At 41.6% G+C, this 15,866-nt stretch overlaps 1 protein-coding gene across 1 annotated transcript in view; it reads right to left on the bottom strand.

Moving 5' to 3' along the window:
- The window catches only part of CREBRF (CREB3 regulatory factor), a 25,357-nt gene extending 11,062 nt beyond the window's left edge, over positions 1 to 14,295 (bottom strand). Inside the window, exons 1-6 of the mRNA XM_006906520.3 lie at positions 13,998 to 14,295; positions 12,682 to 12,807; positions 10,174 to 11,260; positions 5,739 to 5,933; positions 4,048 to 4,237; positions 2,824 to 2,897 (exon numbers count right to left, since the gene is read on the bottom strand). Of these exons, the coding sequence (XP_006906582.1) occupies positions 2,824 to 2,897; positions 4,048 to 4,237; positions 5,739 to 5,933; positions 10,174 to 11,260; positions 12,682 to 12,807; positions 13,998 to 14,006 (1,681 nt within the window). The 5' untranslated portion in view covers positions 14,007 to 14,295. The remainder of the gene's footprint in view (positions 1 to 2,823; positions 2,898 to 4,047; positions 4,238 to 5,738; positions 5,934 to 10,173; positions 11,261 to 12,681; positions 12,808 to 13,997) is intronic.
- Between the last annotated feature and the right edge of the window lie 1,571 nt (positions 14,296 to 15,866).

The following is a 15,866-nucleotide window of genomic DNA, read 5'->3' as shown; positions in this document are numbered from 1 at the left end:
TAGGGATGATATGTATAAAATGTATCACTAAATGTGTCACTAAACAAGGCAAGCACAGCTGACTCCCTACATCGCATGCAACGAGAAGTTTATGCTTCTTCTCAATGAATAACTGAGAGAGAACACCATCTATCCAAACATAAATAAGGACATCTACATGCAGACTGGACTTGTGAGAAACAGTAAGGCCCCCCACCTTCAACAGGGGAAAATAAATGAGGTCGCTTTTAAAAAGACACTATAAAATCAAAATGAGAGCAGAGCAGAAGAGTTCTTCTCAACCTGGGCGGTGTCCAGCCAGCACACTGGGGCAGGGAGGGGCAGGTGAGGGGCTCTCGCTACTACAACCTCTGGTCAGGAAGTGGAGGCATCTGGCTCTCAGAAATTGAGGCCAAACATTAAATCTGTAAACAGATCACTCCTGAAGTGATTCCATATTTATACGAGAAGCTTTCCATTTTAATTTTCCTATATGACCTCCTTAAGAACAAAATATATCAGTCAGGGTGAAGGTTGTGTCCACTTAATAGTTCTATTTCTCATTCCGAGTCAACACATCTACATTTGATTCACAGAGCAGCTTCTCCTGAGCTTTGGTAGGAGAAACCAGTAGAAGGAGGATGGGTGGTAGGTAGGAGGGGAGGGGCGCTGTCGTGCTGGTCCCCGAAGCCTGTCCTTGCAAGTGCTAGTTCTTAACAAGCTAAAAAAGATAAGGACAATAGTGTGAATTTTTCACAAAGTTAATTTTATTCTATTCTGAGATTATGCATCTCAATTTTTTAATACTAAAATATCCTTCTTTGTATGAAATTACAGTAATTGTGGACGATGTTCTATTTAAGGTCCTCGCCTGGCAAAATATAAAGCTGGCAAACCTATGGTTCCCAAGTCCCAACATTTTTTTTCAGATGTCACTGATTTGTGACTCACAAATTCTAGAAACCACGAGGTTAACGGATAGGTAATGAAGAACAAAGCAGGAGAGAGTGACTCCAAGCTGTTTAGAGGAATCAAGGGTACCATTCCCTTGAGAAATGTACCAGAAGCTCTGGGAAGAATTTTCAAACTACATGTGACAAACTACAGAAGGGCATCTCATTGGTTCTGAGATGGCTTCTAACCCAACAGTGGAGGCTCTTCTTGCTTTTCCCCAGAGACTACAGAAGAGAAGCTAGTAAAACAGGAGGAGAAGAAACATACAGGAATGAGATCCTCTTCCTCCGTGCTGCCTGACCGAGAAGAAAACGTCACCTTTTAAAGACAGGTCTTTGCTTACTTGAAAGACCTAAGGCGCGAAGTGTACACATAATGCAATACATATCTGCCTTAACTGTTAAATTGTACGCCTGAAACTTACTGGATTTCCTTAACCAATGTTTCCTTAACCAATGGAACCCAAAAAAAAAAAAAAAGAAAAAAGAAAAAGGAAAAAAAAAAAAAAAAAAAAAAAAAAAAAAAAAAAAAAAGACCTAAGGCTTTAAGATAACTTTGGAGACAAGAAAATTTTTGGCAGCGATAAAAATCTCAATTTGAGATACAACAACACATTCAGAAATACAACTCCCCCATCATTCCCCAGCACAGAATATATTTATATCATAGACACAAAGCATGTGTGTGGAAAACATGTGCATATATAGAAATGTAAAAATATAGTCACACAGATGTACCTAATTATGGATAAATACATTAACTGAGCAACACAGAGACAGATGCCAACATGTGTCCAAAGAAACACAGACCCAGAAGTCCCCCCATGGCCCACCATATCTTCCTGCAGTGTGAGCCAGCTGGGTTCCAAAAGAAATATGAATAATGTCCATGACATTGCAATCATTATATATACATATATATTCATTCCTTCTTCAACTGTAATAAGGAGTAATAGGAAAATGGGTAGATTTCCATTCCAATAAACCAACTACTGTTTTACCTAATTCATTTACCTGGATTAGAGTCCCTGAGTGGCCATTAATTAATTAAACCATCAGTTCATTTCACAAGTTGTAAACTTCACAGAAGGAAATCCACTTTCTGTCCTCACAAGTGGAAACAAGATAATCAGGATAAAGGATTCAGAAAAACTGCACAAAGGTTATGAGCACCTACGTGCCAGACAGGGCAAGCGGGGAAAGAGCGGTGGTTCTCACTACAGATGAAAATCTGAGCTTTCCGACCCTCTAGTGGCTGTACAAGGGCCCCGGGCTGTGTGAGAATGACCTAGACCATGAGGGCGTCCTCCCATGAGCGGCTTACTGTTATGTCCCAGGACGCCTTAGAGGTGATCATTCCTACATGTGCCATGACGTGAAATACAGGGAAGCACTGATCTAAGCTGACAGTTCCCGAACATGTGCTGAGATGGCTGCATGGGAGTCAAAATAAAAATGCCTGGGTTCTCCTTGCACAGATCCCGAGTCAGAGGACCTGGAGAGAAGCCTAGGAATCTGTATTTTAATATCAGATGATTCTAATGAGTAATCAAATCTGTAAACCAGAGATCTAAACCATCTGCTCCAAGGTTAAAATAAACATTCGTCAATAAATTTGGCTAACTCAGCAACACCACTGAAAAATGGAAGTAAAAACTTTCTGTGCTCGCGAGTGGATGAGCTCTTTAGGGCGGAGGTGAGATCTGGTGTGGGGAGCCACAGATACAGACGCTCGCCCTGAGTGAAGAAGAGCATGTGGCGTGCCGAATGGATGAGCAAAAGGAGGGCTGGCCTGAAACTGGACAGAACACAGGGAAAGCAAATCACAAAACCGAAGAAAAGAGAGTGCTCAGCCAAGTAACGGGAGGTTAATAAAAAAGTTTAGGTTTACCATATTCTGTGTTGAGGCCCCATAATTTCACTTTATTAGCTTCATACTGGGCTTTTTTCTTTAACCGACAAGCCCTGTGGAAGGAAGGAGCGATTAGTTCTCTTTTTGCTGTCAGACGTTTCCTAACAGCATCCCGAAACCACTGCCTACTGGTGTTTAAGTAACTCAGTTACCAAAAAAACACGCAATATAATCATTCATCCAAACTAATCTAAAAAATTTTGAGCACGTATTCAAAAATAAAGCTCTGACCAGTACACCAAAATAAACAAAACTGACAATACCAAATGTTGTAGAGGATGTGAAATAAGCCGACCCCTCACACGTTGCTGGTGGGGACGTAGATCAGTACAAATAGCTACTTTGGAAAATAGTCATTTTTTTAAGAACAAATTTACTTTATTACTTTGAAAACAGCTACTTTGGCAATTACTTATAAAATTCAACATATACTCCTGGGTATGTACCCAAGAGATATGAAAACTTATGTTCACACAAACACCTTTAAGTGCATGTTTATGACGGCTTTATTCATAATTGCCAAAAACTAGAAACAACTCAAATGTCCTTCAACTGATGAATGGATCAACTGTAGTATAGCCCTACAAAGGTCAGCAATAAAAAGGAACAAACGACTAACCCTCACCACGTGAATGAATCTCAAATGCATCATGTCAAATCAAAGAACTCAGACTCCAAAGGCTACATATAATATGATTCCACCTACATGACATTCTAGAAAATGCAAAACTGTAGGGACGGAAAACAGATCGGTAGCGGTGAGGGGTGAGGAGCCGGAACAGGGGTTTACTTTTACAAAGAGGCATGAGGAAATTTTTGAAGGTGATGAAAACGTTCGCCATCTTGACTGAGGTGGTGGCTCTATGATTGGATATGTCTGTCAAAGCTCATGGAAGTGTACATTAAAAAGGATGACTTTTAACTACTACAAAACAAACGAAAAACAAAGCTAAAATAATAAAAATTTTCACCGTTGTACTATAATGGACTCGAATTCGCCTCTCCCCTTTAAAAACTTTTTCCATCAAGCATAAATACAGTCTCTTACTTTCAAAGGAAAAATGATAATACTCTCACTGTAGTATTTATAAAAGTACATTTCTGAGCAAATGGCTAAGGGCCAGATGAGCGGTAAAAGCTCACTGGAAGTCTAACTTCACCTCCTAGACTTTATTCCCACGAGTGAACATGACTAGCATTTACCTGGAAGCCAGCTTATTTTTTTCCTTCCTTGACCTTGGCCGGGCTGTTAAGGGAAGCTCACTGACTGGAGTCAGGTCACTAATCACCTTATTCAGTTTCCGAAGTTCATTGCCTATCTGCAGTAGTTTTTTAGGATTTGGAGTCAGGTCTTCTACATCGGTTCTCCGTGACTTCTTTACTGCATATTTCCCTATAGAGGGTTTAAAAGATGTTTAAGTTAGATCATTTTATTTAACAAGAGATACATGTTCTACAGCCATATTTTAAAACCACGATACTCTTTCAGAAGTCTCAGAATGTTAGCAACCTATGCTAGAAGGGCGAGCCTCCTCTCCTTCCCACCTTGTGACTGCAAGAAATGGGGGTGATGAGGCACAGCTCCAACCTTTTCCGAGCCCTTCTCTGCCTCAGGGTTTCTGGCCCCAGTATGACAGATTCTTAATTATTTGCATGGCAGTGATAAGCATCTCAAACTTTAGGGCTGGAGTGCAAGTTCACCTGCACACAAAAATCAGGGCTATGGTATAATATACGGTCAGGAAAAGTTTGGAGATCTTTCCCAAACCAAGATGTTTTGATGCTATGACTGAAAGCTTGTCAAATATATATCTATAGATATATAGAGAGAGATGTAGAAATATAGAGATAGAGATAGATATAATTTTCCCCTTGTGTTGGACTCAAAAGTCCAACGACCAAGCATTGCCTTTTTTGAAAGCTCTTCCTCAGTTAGTCTGATGAATAACATTACAGAAGACTCCAGGGTCTTGCCCTATCACTGCGGGCAGGAGAGCTGGCTCTGCCCTCAGGTATAATACACCAAACAACTCTCCTGGTACTCTCCACATGCCATCTGGACCTATTTATTGGACCTGTCTTTTTATTTCTGATAGAAAACTGATCTGAAGGCAAAAACTAGGTTTTTATTCACTGAGGGATAGTACAGCAGCCAGCGGAAGGGGAAAATGAGACACAAATACACTTCTGATACAATTCCAGTGTCAAAATGCTTAGCAACTGAAATCTGTAGCTAAGTGTCTACTACGCTGCGTATTGAGCACCAAACTTACTATCGCCCTCCCTTTTGGATGAATGTAAAAATATGGAACAGACTTTAGATTAATGGAAAAATAGTATTTACGCAGAAAAATTCTACTTAATTACATCTGCCTGGGTTCACATTTCAAAATCTGATCTCCCTAAGATTACAAACTTCTGCCTCCGACTCTTCCACTCGTCTCTCCTCTTCCTTTCTTTTCGTCCCCTTCCTCTTTTCTCCCCATCTCCATTTGATCCCAATCTCCCCATTTATAATTAGGCCTGGAGACTGGACGAGAATGGAAGAGAATGCTGGAGCCCATTCTCTTTCTCCCCAGCCCTTCTGGTTTGCAGCAACTGTGGCAGATCAGGAATCAGCAATCTCCTGATCATTCCCCGGGCAGGGTAAGTGGAATAAGAGTGATTAGAAATGAACAGTTTTTACACGGGCCCTCCTCCCTCTTTAGGCGATGGCTCTCAACACTGGTAAAAGCTATTTGTGAGTGAACAGCGGTCACAGCACACACACAGCAGGTCTACTGTTCCCCTCTCCAGTCTGTTAGAAAAGGATGAACACCTACATACAATGGGTAAGCATTATGGTTTAGTATCTCTAAGATGACACGAAACATCTGACTGCAGTCTCCTCTTACCATGATGTAAGCCATTTTTCTGATACATATTACTCGGCAAGGTGTCTCGGTTCCATTCGGATGGCCTGAGCATCCTCTCTTGCTGTGATGGTGTGAGTTGTTCACTATATTCCCAGAAGTACCTTCTTTTGCCTCTCTTCCGAGAGGATATTGAAGTCATCTCTTTCAAGTCTTCCACGGAATCATTTTCATAGCCTTAAAAAAAGAAATCCCCCCCCATAATTTTTAAGTTTTATAAATTTCAATAAACCAATCAGAACAAGAGATCCCTTCTATTTGTACTTGATACATTCCCTTTCATCTGAAAACATCATTGTTTATTATTGGCATGTCAAAGATAATAAACCAGGTCCATAAAATAACTTTTAATATAGAAATCTCTAACTCATAAAATATGCAGAGATCAAAAAACATAGACAACCACACTGTTTATCTTCCTGGGGTTTCTCTTTGGTTTTTTCTAAGTTAATACATGACACTTTGTATCTTCACATAGGATTGAGAGAAAATACAGCAATGTCGAAAGCACCAGGAGATAATGGTACTTAGCCACTATACTGTGATCTTATAAATGTCTTCTTTCTAATATTCATGCATCTGAAACAGCCCCCAGACAGAGAGCTGTGTGCGCTTCTGGGATGGTACCCTAACACGCTGCGGTGGTTTCCTTCCCATCTCCCACCCTACCTCTTTCGTAAAAGAATAAAAATTACAGTTCTTACATAGGTTTTCAAATTAAAAACTCATATGCCTTGTCTACTTAATATTTAACTGGAAGGAATTTGCATTTACTTCATTTTTTAAGAAATCATTTTCCTTACTAATGGGAGGTGTCAGAAAATCTTTAATTCTGAGCTGCTAGAACTCTCGGTCAGATCCACTACAGGATGACCTGCCAATCTCAAATGCCCTCAGGGAAAGCCCATCTTAGACATCCTCCAGGTATGGCAGTAGGCGCAAGGGGAAGCAGGAACGGGCCGAGCGCAGGGCGTCCGCAGCCCTAAATGAAGTGGGCCAGGAGAAAGCCAGCTAGGCTTGTGCAGCACCGGCCAAGCAAAATGACGACTTTCCCTCCTAAACATATGACTCCTCTGGAACTGACGCTAAGAAAGTGATGACAGTCTACGGCCATGCCACCCTGAACGTGCCAGATCTCGTCCGATCTCGGAAGCTAAGCAGGGTCGGGCTGCCATCGGTGGAAAAAAAAATAATAAAAGTGATGACATCTGTGCGTTTGGGGAAAATATTAGAATTTTATCAGGTTTTCTTCAGATTAAGAATTAATTAGGACTATGATTCCATTTATATGACATTCTGGAAAAAGCAAAACCGTAGGGACAAAGTGGTTTCCAGGAGTTCGGAGTGGAGAGAGGGGCTGTCATAAATTCACCGGAACATACACCGACGCCACATACAATGGACTGGTTAGTTAAGATCAGCCACCTTTCAATACAGACACCATCGTGATCCAGCAGAATGCAGAAAAATTATATTCCCAGACCACGGGTCTAGCACTTAAGGTAATTAACATTCCTCAAAGTATATTCTAAGGAACACTCTTCCTACTGACTTCACCCCCCCCAAGTAAGTTCTATGAAACTCTCATCCTGCATCTCTCTTGCCATAGGACACACAGCACACTAAAGACAGAAATCACGACAGTAAAGAAACCTGCTCGACTCTAAGTTCCGTGGTGACAAGGATCGTGCCTATTCTGTTCATCTCTGCACAGCTAATACCTAATACACACAGTGCCTGACACAAAAGGGGCGCTTGAAAACATTTTTTTAGCAAATCGATGATTTGTTTAATGCGGCCGTTCCCATGGAGACTTTTCCCTTTTCTTTCCATGTGATGGTCCATCACACTGATCTAACTCGTTCCTCCTTGACACAACTTTCAAAAGGAAGTCAAAAGGCTCATTTACTGCCTAAAATTCCAGTCACACATCTCTGGGTAGTGAGGACTACAGCCGCTAAGCTGGTAAAGTCCATTGTAAAAGTGTTTAGCAGGGATTACAAAATAATCTCTCATCCTGGGGGCCCGATTCTTACTCTTACAACCGTGTCATTTCGTGACCCCAGCAGTTGTAGCCTTTCCACAGAAAAGGCTCTATTAAAACTCGGGAGCCAGTCCAGAATAGGGACTGATACTCCATTTTACACCTTTCCTGGAGCTTTGTAGGCTCGGGCACTGGTGTAGCAAACTGCCAAGAACCAGCATCAGGGGAGCAAGGCATCACAAAAGGGCCTTTGTAAACCGTCAGCCGTGCATCAGACCAATCAACCCACTCTAAAACCAGCACGCTGAAGAAACTATAACCATCCCCATTCTTCTGCTTCAAAGAACTTCTTCCTGCTTCTCACCAAGAATTCACTTTTGTATTCCTAAAGTTGCTGGTTTAGCTCTTTCAAGAAAAATGGAAATTTTCGTTAGCAAATGTGAATAAAGCTCAAATGACAACCACAAAATTGTGCTGATTTCGTGGTTAAAGAATGCCATTCATTAACGTTTGTGAGAATTGTCCAAGTAATACTAACCAAAGAGGTTTCGCTTCAAGTCAACTGGCAGTGAGTGAATTAAATGCCATCCATCTAGCATCGTTAAGTGGTGCCAAGAGGAGAGCCTCGCCATGCCGAGTGCCAGCTGATCCATCCCTATTTTAAAGCAGCGTTGGGTGCTCGACGCCAGCAGCAGGAGAACGTGACGTGACAAGACAACACCAACTGTAACACTGGTTCCCCCTCCAAATCAGAGTCAAAAGGCTGAGGAAATGGAGATGAGGGCCAGCGTGCCAAGTGCTCTCTCTCTTCACGGGCCTACTCGCCTCTCAGCACATTTATCTACCTGAATCCGAGTTTAAAAGATCGAGGATGAATTTAAACTGGAGGCAAAAGTCGAAGAAAAGCAAAACTAAAACCGGAAGTGGGGTAGACAGTATAGTCCTTGCCTGGCTGGTGATGGTGGGATTTACTTTCTCTGATTTATATGGTCCTTTAAGCACCAACTGGTAAAGCCAAGTCCTTCCCCACACTTTCCATTTCCCTTAGTTATTACCCATCTCCTCTGTCTCCCCGCTCCCTACCCTCCTGTCCTAACCTTCTGTCCTAACCCTAAACAAGGACTCGGGGGAACAGGGCTGAGCTGCGGCCTCTAAGGACCACCCACAGAGACAGCACTCTCATCTTCCTCTGGGACAGGACTAAACAACTTACCAGAGCTACAAAGACAACTTTCCTTAAACATCTCAAAGCAGATTTTATTCATTTGTTGCGATAAAAATTTTCCTAAGTAGAAAAGACAATTGTTTTATCTAGACTACACAGAGTTCAAAAGGAAACCGAAGAAAGGGCGAAAGCCCTTCTCTGCACTAAAGTACCCTGTCCTATTTGCAACTCCACCCAAGTCACACAACTTGGTCGAATCGAACACGGAAATCCAAGCATTTGTGTAACGGAAAGATTGCAGTAAAGGAGTCTTTCAGCAATAACAGTGCTTAAGTGCCTACAATACAGCTACTGTGTCTTCAATAACTTCCCAAAACTTAAACACCAATGTTCATACTGCTGGAAATTCCGGCAATCGTCATAACAAAAGGGATGGGGTGTTTTTATTTTTTTGACAATTTACAAGGGTTTTTTTTTTTAATAGCTTAGTTTTTTAGGTACACGGCACAGTATCAACAGTATCTCTGAAGAACATAACTTCTGCTTAAACTTGAAGCTCTCCACTTCTTTGTACGTTTTAAACTGTGTGCCACTCGGCGATACCATTTTTCATAAATAAACTGCACAAGCCAACAGCAGCAACGGCCCAGGCATCTAAATGCTGAGTGAATCAGTTCCCTACAGGTTTCATTTTCTTTCTCCCTTTTATTTGAAAGCACTGTATATAAATAAAGCAGTCTCCTTCATGCTCATTAAATTATTGCATGCATTTTTCTTAAATGGAAAAATACTGTGCGGATGAAAGATGCAGCAGACACAAAGAAAAAGCTCTCTTTTGCATTATTCATTAAGTAGGCTTTGTGGGTTACAGGCATGAGTAATATAAACCGTCATCACTTGGCTCACCATTCTAGGGACTCCTAACTTACCTCAACTGTAATAGAGGGACATGGGCATAAATAGGAATGTTTTTAAGCCAATCAATTCTTGGCCTCTTTGCACAGCTGCTCAAGAGAGTGACAAATCAGGTCACTTAACATAAAACGAATTAAGAAGTAGCTCTCGAGGAATCGGCATAGGAACCCACTACATGAGCAAAAGTGATTATTTAGAGCTGTGGGAAGAGAAACAACCAACCGCATATCCGAGCCAAGATATTAAGTCATTTAATCCCCAAACCAAGACAGAGAGAGCATCCGCAGCGAAACCTTCTCTTTCCAGACAGCAGCGGAAAGGTCCGTCTGGTGAGACTCCAAGCATTTCGATACCTGGTTCAGAGAAAGTGTCGCTGATGTCATCATCCTTGTCATCTTCATAATCCTCTTCCTCTTCCTCCTCCTCCTCGTTCTCAGAGAGCTCGTGCTCACTGCCGAATCCTTCGTCGTGGTCCTCGTCGTCGACATCCTCGTCGTCGTCGTCCTCCTCCTCGGGACTGCATTTGGCTGGCTGTTCACCCAAGTTGTCGGACACAAAAAGGGAGTAATTGTGCTCTTCTTTTTTCTGGGATGAATCTGAGACAGATGTGCTGGCAGAAAGGCTGCTACTCTCTCCTGCTGCAATTGACCCAGGACCCTCCTGGGGCAGCGGGCTGAGTAATAGTTCCTGGGTTTCTTTAAAAGGCAAGGCGGGAGTGGCATGACCCTGAAGAGGCTCCACCCCTTTCCTCTCGGGTCTCTTTGCTACGGCCCCACAGTAGCAGGTGTTCTCCTTGGCCGCGTCTGCGTGAGCCTGGCTCAAGGACGGCCGGCTCTGCTGCACGGGGTTGATCTTTACTTTTGCCTTTTTGACATAGTCTTTACATTCGACGTGAAAGTTCACCTTTTCAGGATGATACATGTTGGTCTTCACCATGATTTGTGTGCTTGAAGTGGGTTTGCTTGCTTTTTGGACACAGTCTGACAAAGGGACCTCAGCCTGAAGAGTCTTAGAAGAACACACGGGGGCAGCTGCTCTGCTTGTGATCTTTTTACCAGGGAATGAAGAGGGCAAGGGATTCTGTTTGACACTGAAAAGTGAATCCGGGTAATAAAGGGAATCAGAAACAGACTGGGAATCCTCGCTATTAAGCTGGGCCAAAGTCGGGGTTTTACTTATGACCTCTTCATCTTGGTAAGGGCTAGAAAAGTCATCAAGACCCAAGTAATCCACTTCTTTTGTTCCCCAGATGTCACAGCTGGTTAGTTTGGTGTACTTTGTTAAGTCTTCACAGTACGTATCCCACTGTTCCCAGTTTGAGGTTAAGGCGCCCTCGTTATCCAGGACATCTGTGAAAGACTCCAGATTTTCAATGTCTTTGCAGTCCTCCAAAGATAGGAAGTTGTCTCTAGGATTCTGCTGGTAGTTCATCTCTCTATCCTGAGAAAGGTTTAGAAGAAGTTACACACCGCATTTTAGGAAAGAAACATCCACCTCCATCCACTGCCATATATCAAGTTGATAAATCGTACTCGACCTCTGGTCTGGTTTATTTTAAGATAAGGGCTACTTACATTACACTTTACCATGCCACATAACCTCATTTCCTTGGGCAAGAAAAAAAAAATATGTTCCTTGAGAAGCTCAGGTATGATCCAAATATCAAGGGCTCTTGAACTTTACTATGAACACTCCTCCTGAAAAAAAGTTTACATTTCCTGATCTTTGACTTAGAAGGATTTGGGGATCTCCTTAGAAACGAGCTTCAATTCCAAAGCAAATAATGAAGACCTTACCTTCATCACAGAAGGATCTGTCTTCTTGAGTGAGGACTTAAATACAGAGGCCAAGGGCAATCTGAAGAGAGTTGGAACTCGGCCAGCAAAGGGTAAGATCTTTGTAAGACCTTGGAACAACTCTTGGGCATGGGGAATAAAGTACTCCTCAGGAGCGGAGATGCAATTTTCAAAAGGTGGTTGTAACTATGCAGCCACTGAAAAGAATGCAGTTAAGCCCAAAAGTACTAACACGAAAGGCTGCTCACCATATATTTTTATGTTAAAGAAAGTTATAAAATCCTGTACTTCTAAATATGCCATCCAATTACAAATAGTCACATGATTACATATGTGTACCAAAAGTCTGTCCGTAGCAGTTACCCTTGGAGAGAAGCTTTGGAGGGTGGAAGCTCAGGAAGGAAATGAGGAAGTTTTCAGTTTCCCTGTTTGCTTCTGTTCTGTTTTCATTTTTGCATTAGTTTGGGGGTTTTTGTTGTTTTGTTTTTGCTTGTATGTGTTTTAACAGCGTTACTGAAGTGTAATTTACATAGCATAAAATTCACCTGTATTAAGTGTACAATGATTTTTAGTCATTAACGAATCTGTGTTCTTAGTTTTCCAGTTTTTATATACTTCTGTGTTGTTTAAGTTGTATATGATTACAATTGTTTTTCAACTGTTTCTCTTAGGACTCTCAAGTGTGTATTTACCTCAATAATAAACGACAAGTATGTTCAGATATTGCTTGGAATTGCTATTTTTGTCTCACATTCTCTGGTCCAAATGCCTCGCTCAATGTTATCATTCCTAAATTTTCCAGCTGAAGTCCTTTGCCATTCGGGCATATTCAAAAAGACAGCTTCTCATCCTCATCATTAAAAACCAGACAAAGACATTTAGATAACTTTTCTTCTTCTATTGTCAGTGGGTTCCACACATCCTTCTAAAATTACTAGATCGATAGTCACGAGAATCAAATTTGGCCTAATTACAATCTTTTTCCTTTCGGGCATTTATAAATAAAACCTCTACCACAACACTTTTACCCCAAATCAAAGCAGAATTCAGGAAAATGTGACTTACCAGTTCATACATGAAATCTGGATCTGAACTGTTTGCTAAGAGATCTGTGCTCATCAGAGTCTGTTCCGAAAAGGTGTGGCTTCGAAAGGCATCCCCAAAAGGCGGATCCATTCCGCTTACACTAGGCTGCGAGAGAGCGATTTTAATTGTTGACGTTAAAGTCTACTTCAAGGCCAATTTATTACACCTATGCCCTACCCCACGTCTACGAACTAACAATATCTTCAGAGAACAATTCTGTGTTTTTTCTACTGTTTAGTACTTTTAAGAGATTTAACTAGCATTAAACTGTGGACTTGTATTAGGAAAACAACTAAGCTGTATAAAAACAGAAGAAGAAATAGAGAGGCAACTGTTAACAATACCCCTAACCTCTAAAAATTAAGCTTATTTAGCCATGAGTCAGCATACAGTACCTAATGAGTATTTTTATTTGGCGCTGTATATTCTTTCAATCCATCTCTAACTACACTCTCTGTTCTAACTCCTGTAGTAGAGAATTCCCTGCCATTTGCTGGGATTCACAGAGGTAGCAGGTCAGTCTAACTCTGTACTCCTAAATGAGTCCAATGTCTTATTTCCCAAAACAAGCTGGAAGACAATTTGGGCATCTCTAGTCCAGAAAATGCCTCCAGGCACGTAATGGAGACAGACAGGATCTGCCAAATACTCAAAAATCTCCTGGGTGGGACCAGAACTTGGAGTTGAGCTCAGTAGCCTTAATCCTGATCCCTGAAAAGGGTAAAATTCATTCTATAATAAGTAAGAAAGGGCAAAAAGACTAGGCACCCAGAGTCAATCCACTGAAATCGAACTTGCATGGAGAAAGAAGATGACAAAGAATAAAAATTCTCTCTTTGCTTCCTTGTGTATGGGCTTCTGTGTATGAACGAGGGAGAGGCTGAGGCCCCTCATCATTTCCACTTACTTACTTTTAAATTCAATAGGCGTGAATGGGAAGGGACAACTGGGAAACAGTAAGAAGAGAGAGAAGATGGAAATCGGCTTTCTGTGGCATATTAATTTTCAGGGGAGTTGGTTTAGCCCCCATAAAGCCAGCAGATCTATCCACCAACTTTTCATTCACCATGTTCCCTGTGTCAAACTCATTAAACTTCAGAGCCCTACGTAGCAAAGGAGGAAAGAGAAGCAGTGGAAGGGAGGACAAGTATTCAAAACCAGCTGAGATCAGAAGTCAAATATCTTCAAAAGGTAGTATGTCAAGCTGTTAAGAGTCAGAGCACTTACAGAACCAATGGTACTGACTTTCCGCGGTGGGAAAATAAAAAACCTCGCGCCTGCTCTGTGGGATTTACCTGAGGCATTTCCAAGCCCAGATCCTTTGAGTCCGATCCCAAACTTCTTTTTTTTCTTGTTTGTAAATTCCTTTCCAGCTTTACTTTTAATTTCCAGATCAAAGATGATTTTCACAATAAATGGCAGGTTTCCCCGGAATGCCTTCAATTCAACTGCTTGGATCAATGCTTTTTTTTTTTAAATAATTCTGTGTGAATCTGTCAAACAACAACACAAAGGAACTTCACTGAAAACCATTAAGAACAAGTTGACCTTTCGAAAATGACATTAACAAAGAATACTTTAAAGGAGTAAGTCTTGTGCTTGCAATATTAAGGATTCGGTCCTTTTTCAGCACCAACTATTCAGAAAGTCTCCATTCCTCCCTTTATTTGCTTCTAAAACAGGACTGATCAATAAGCAATTGCAACATTAAACAAAAAACCTGAAAAATCAACACAGGCCCATCTTTCCTGCGATCTGAAAGATGTATTATAGTTACTGGTAAAGCTCCCATTCACTTTATGAGAAACCACAGTCTCTGCTTTTAATTCCATCTATCAGAGAATCATGACTGCTAAATTAATCTACATTTTATATCACTCATAAATCTACAAGAACAACAAATATATAGTAGTGAACGATGGAATTTAACATATCCTCTACATTAAATAAAATCGCATTCATAATAGTCTATGTAACATTATCCTTTGAGTCGTAAGTGAAAGCTGTCCTTGAAGTAAGAATTATTCCAGTAAGGTCTTAGACATGTATATGCTGAGGGGGAAACAGGGACAAGGACTACTTTGCAGAGTGTTCTAAGGGTTAAACACTGATTGCCAATCACTGGGCGCAGGGTCTTGACTGTGGTAGAGACTTACATTTTAGTTCCCTTTTCCCTCTTCTGTGAAGGCCTTAATCGATAGGAACTAAACAGCTATACCCATTTCATCATCTTTGAATAGATCGGTGGTCCTCAAAATGTGATCCCAGGACCAGAAGCATCAGCATCAACCTGGAAAGCTGTTAGAAGTACAAAAGCTTGGACCCCGGCCCAGACCTACTCACGCAGAAACTCGGGGAGTGGGGCCCCGTTATGTGTTTTAACAAGCCCTCTAGGGGACACTGACCCTTCCTAATAGCTGAGAATCGCTGCCTACACTGAACTCCTTGCTCTCGCTCAGTGTTCTTTCCCAAACTGATGTAAAGAGCCGACTTAAGCTGAGCTGCCTTCTGTAGTTAACACATTCTTTGGGCTAGAAGGTTAGAGTGGCACATTATTTTAATTTCAAAGATCTCTTGTTGAACGAATAAGAGGTAGTCAACAAGGGACTCAATCATTGTTCTACTTAATAAGATTAATAAACTGACTACCATTTGTATTTCCTGGATCTTCGCTGGGCTCTCCCCTCTGGTGGGTTGTCATTCTGAGCTCCCGTTCTAGCCCAGGAAACATCATCGAGTGCCCAGCCTGGGCCCAGAAACAGAATTAACTATGCATCTCAAGCCAGCGCTGCAGTCTAAGTGGATTCATCCCTGCTCCCACCGAAGGCCAGTCCTGGTGGAGCTTCTCCTTACGGGGCCTCATGCCTTGGTCCTACTGCTGATATGCAGTCTCAGTCCTAACTCCTCTCGATTCCGGTGAGAAACAAGGTTGGTTGCCTTCTCTAGGCCTACTCAGACCCCCAAAAGGCATATGATTCAAGTAACGCATTCGACAGTGTCCCAGTGTAATCTTGGTCTATAATCTGGATCTGGGAGAAAAGTCTGATATTCTAAAACTTGAAACTTACCCTTACTAGCAACGGAGTTAAAGACTCAAGAAGAGATTGAGTTCTATTCAATACATATGTATTGGCATCCACTAAAGACACGGTCTACCAACAGCC

Source organism: Pteropus alecto, unplaced genomic scaffold (genome assembly GCF_000325575.1).
Source record: "Pteropus alecto unplaced genomic scaffold, ASM32557v1 scaffold40, whole genome shotgun sequence".
Lineage (NCBI taxonomy): Eukaryota > Metazoa > Chordata > Mammalia > Chiroptera > Pteropodidae > Pteropus > Pteropus alecto.
The sequence above is the reverse complement of the archived record's forward strand: the minus strand, read 5'-3'. Positions and strand labels throughout refer to the sequence as shown.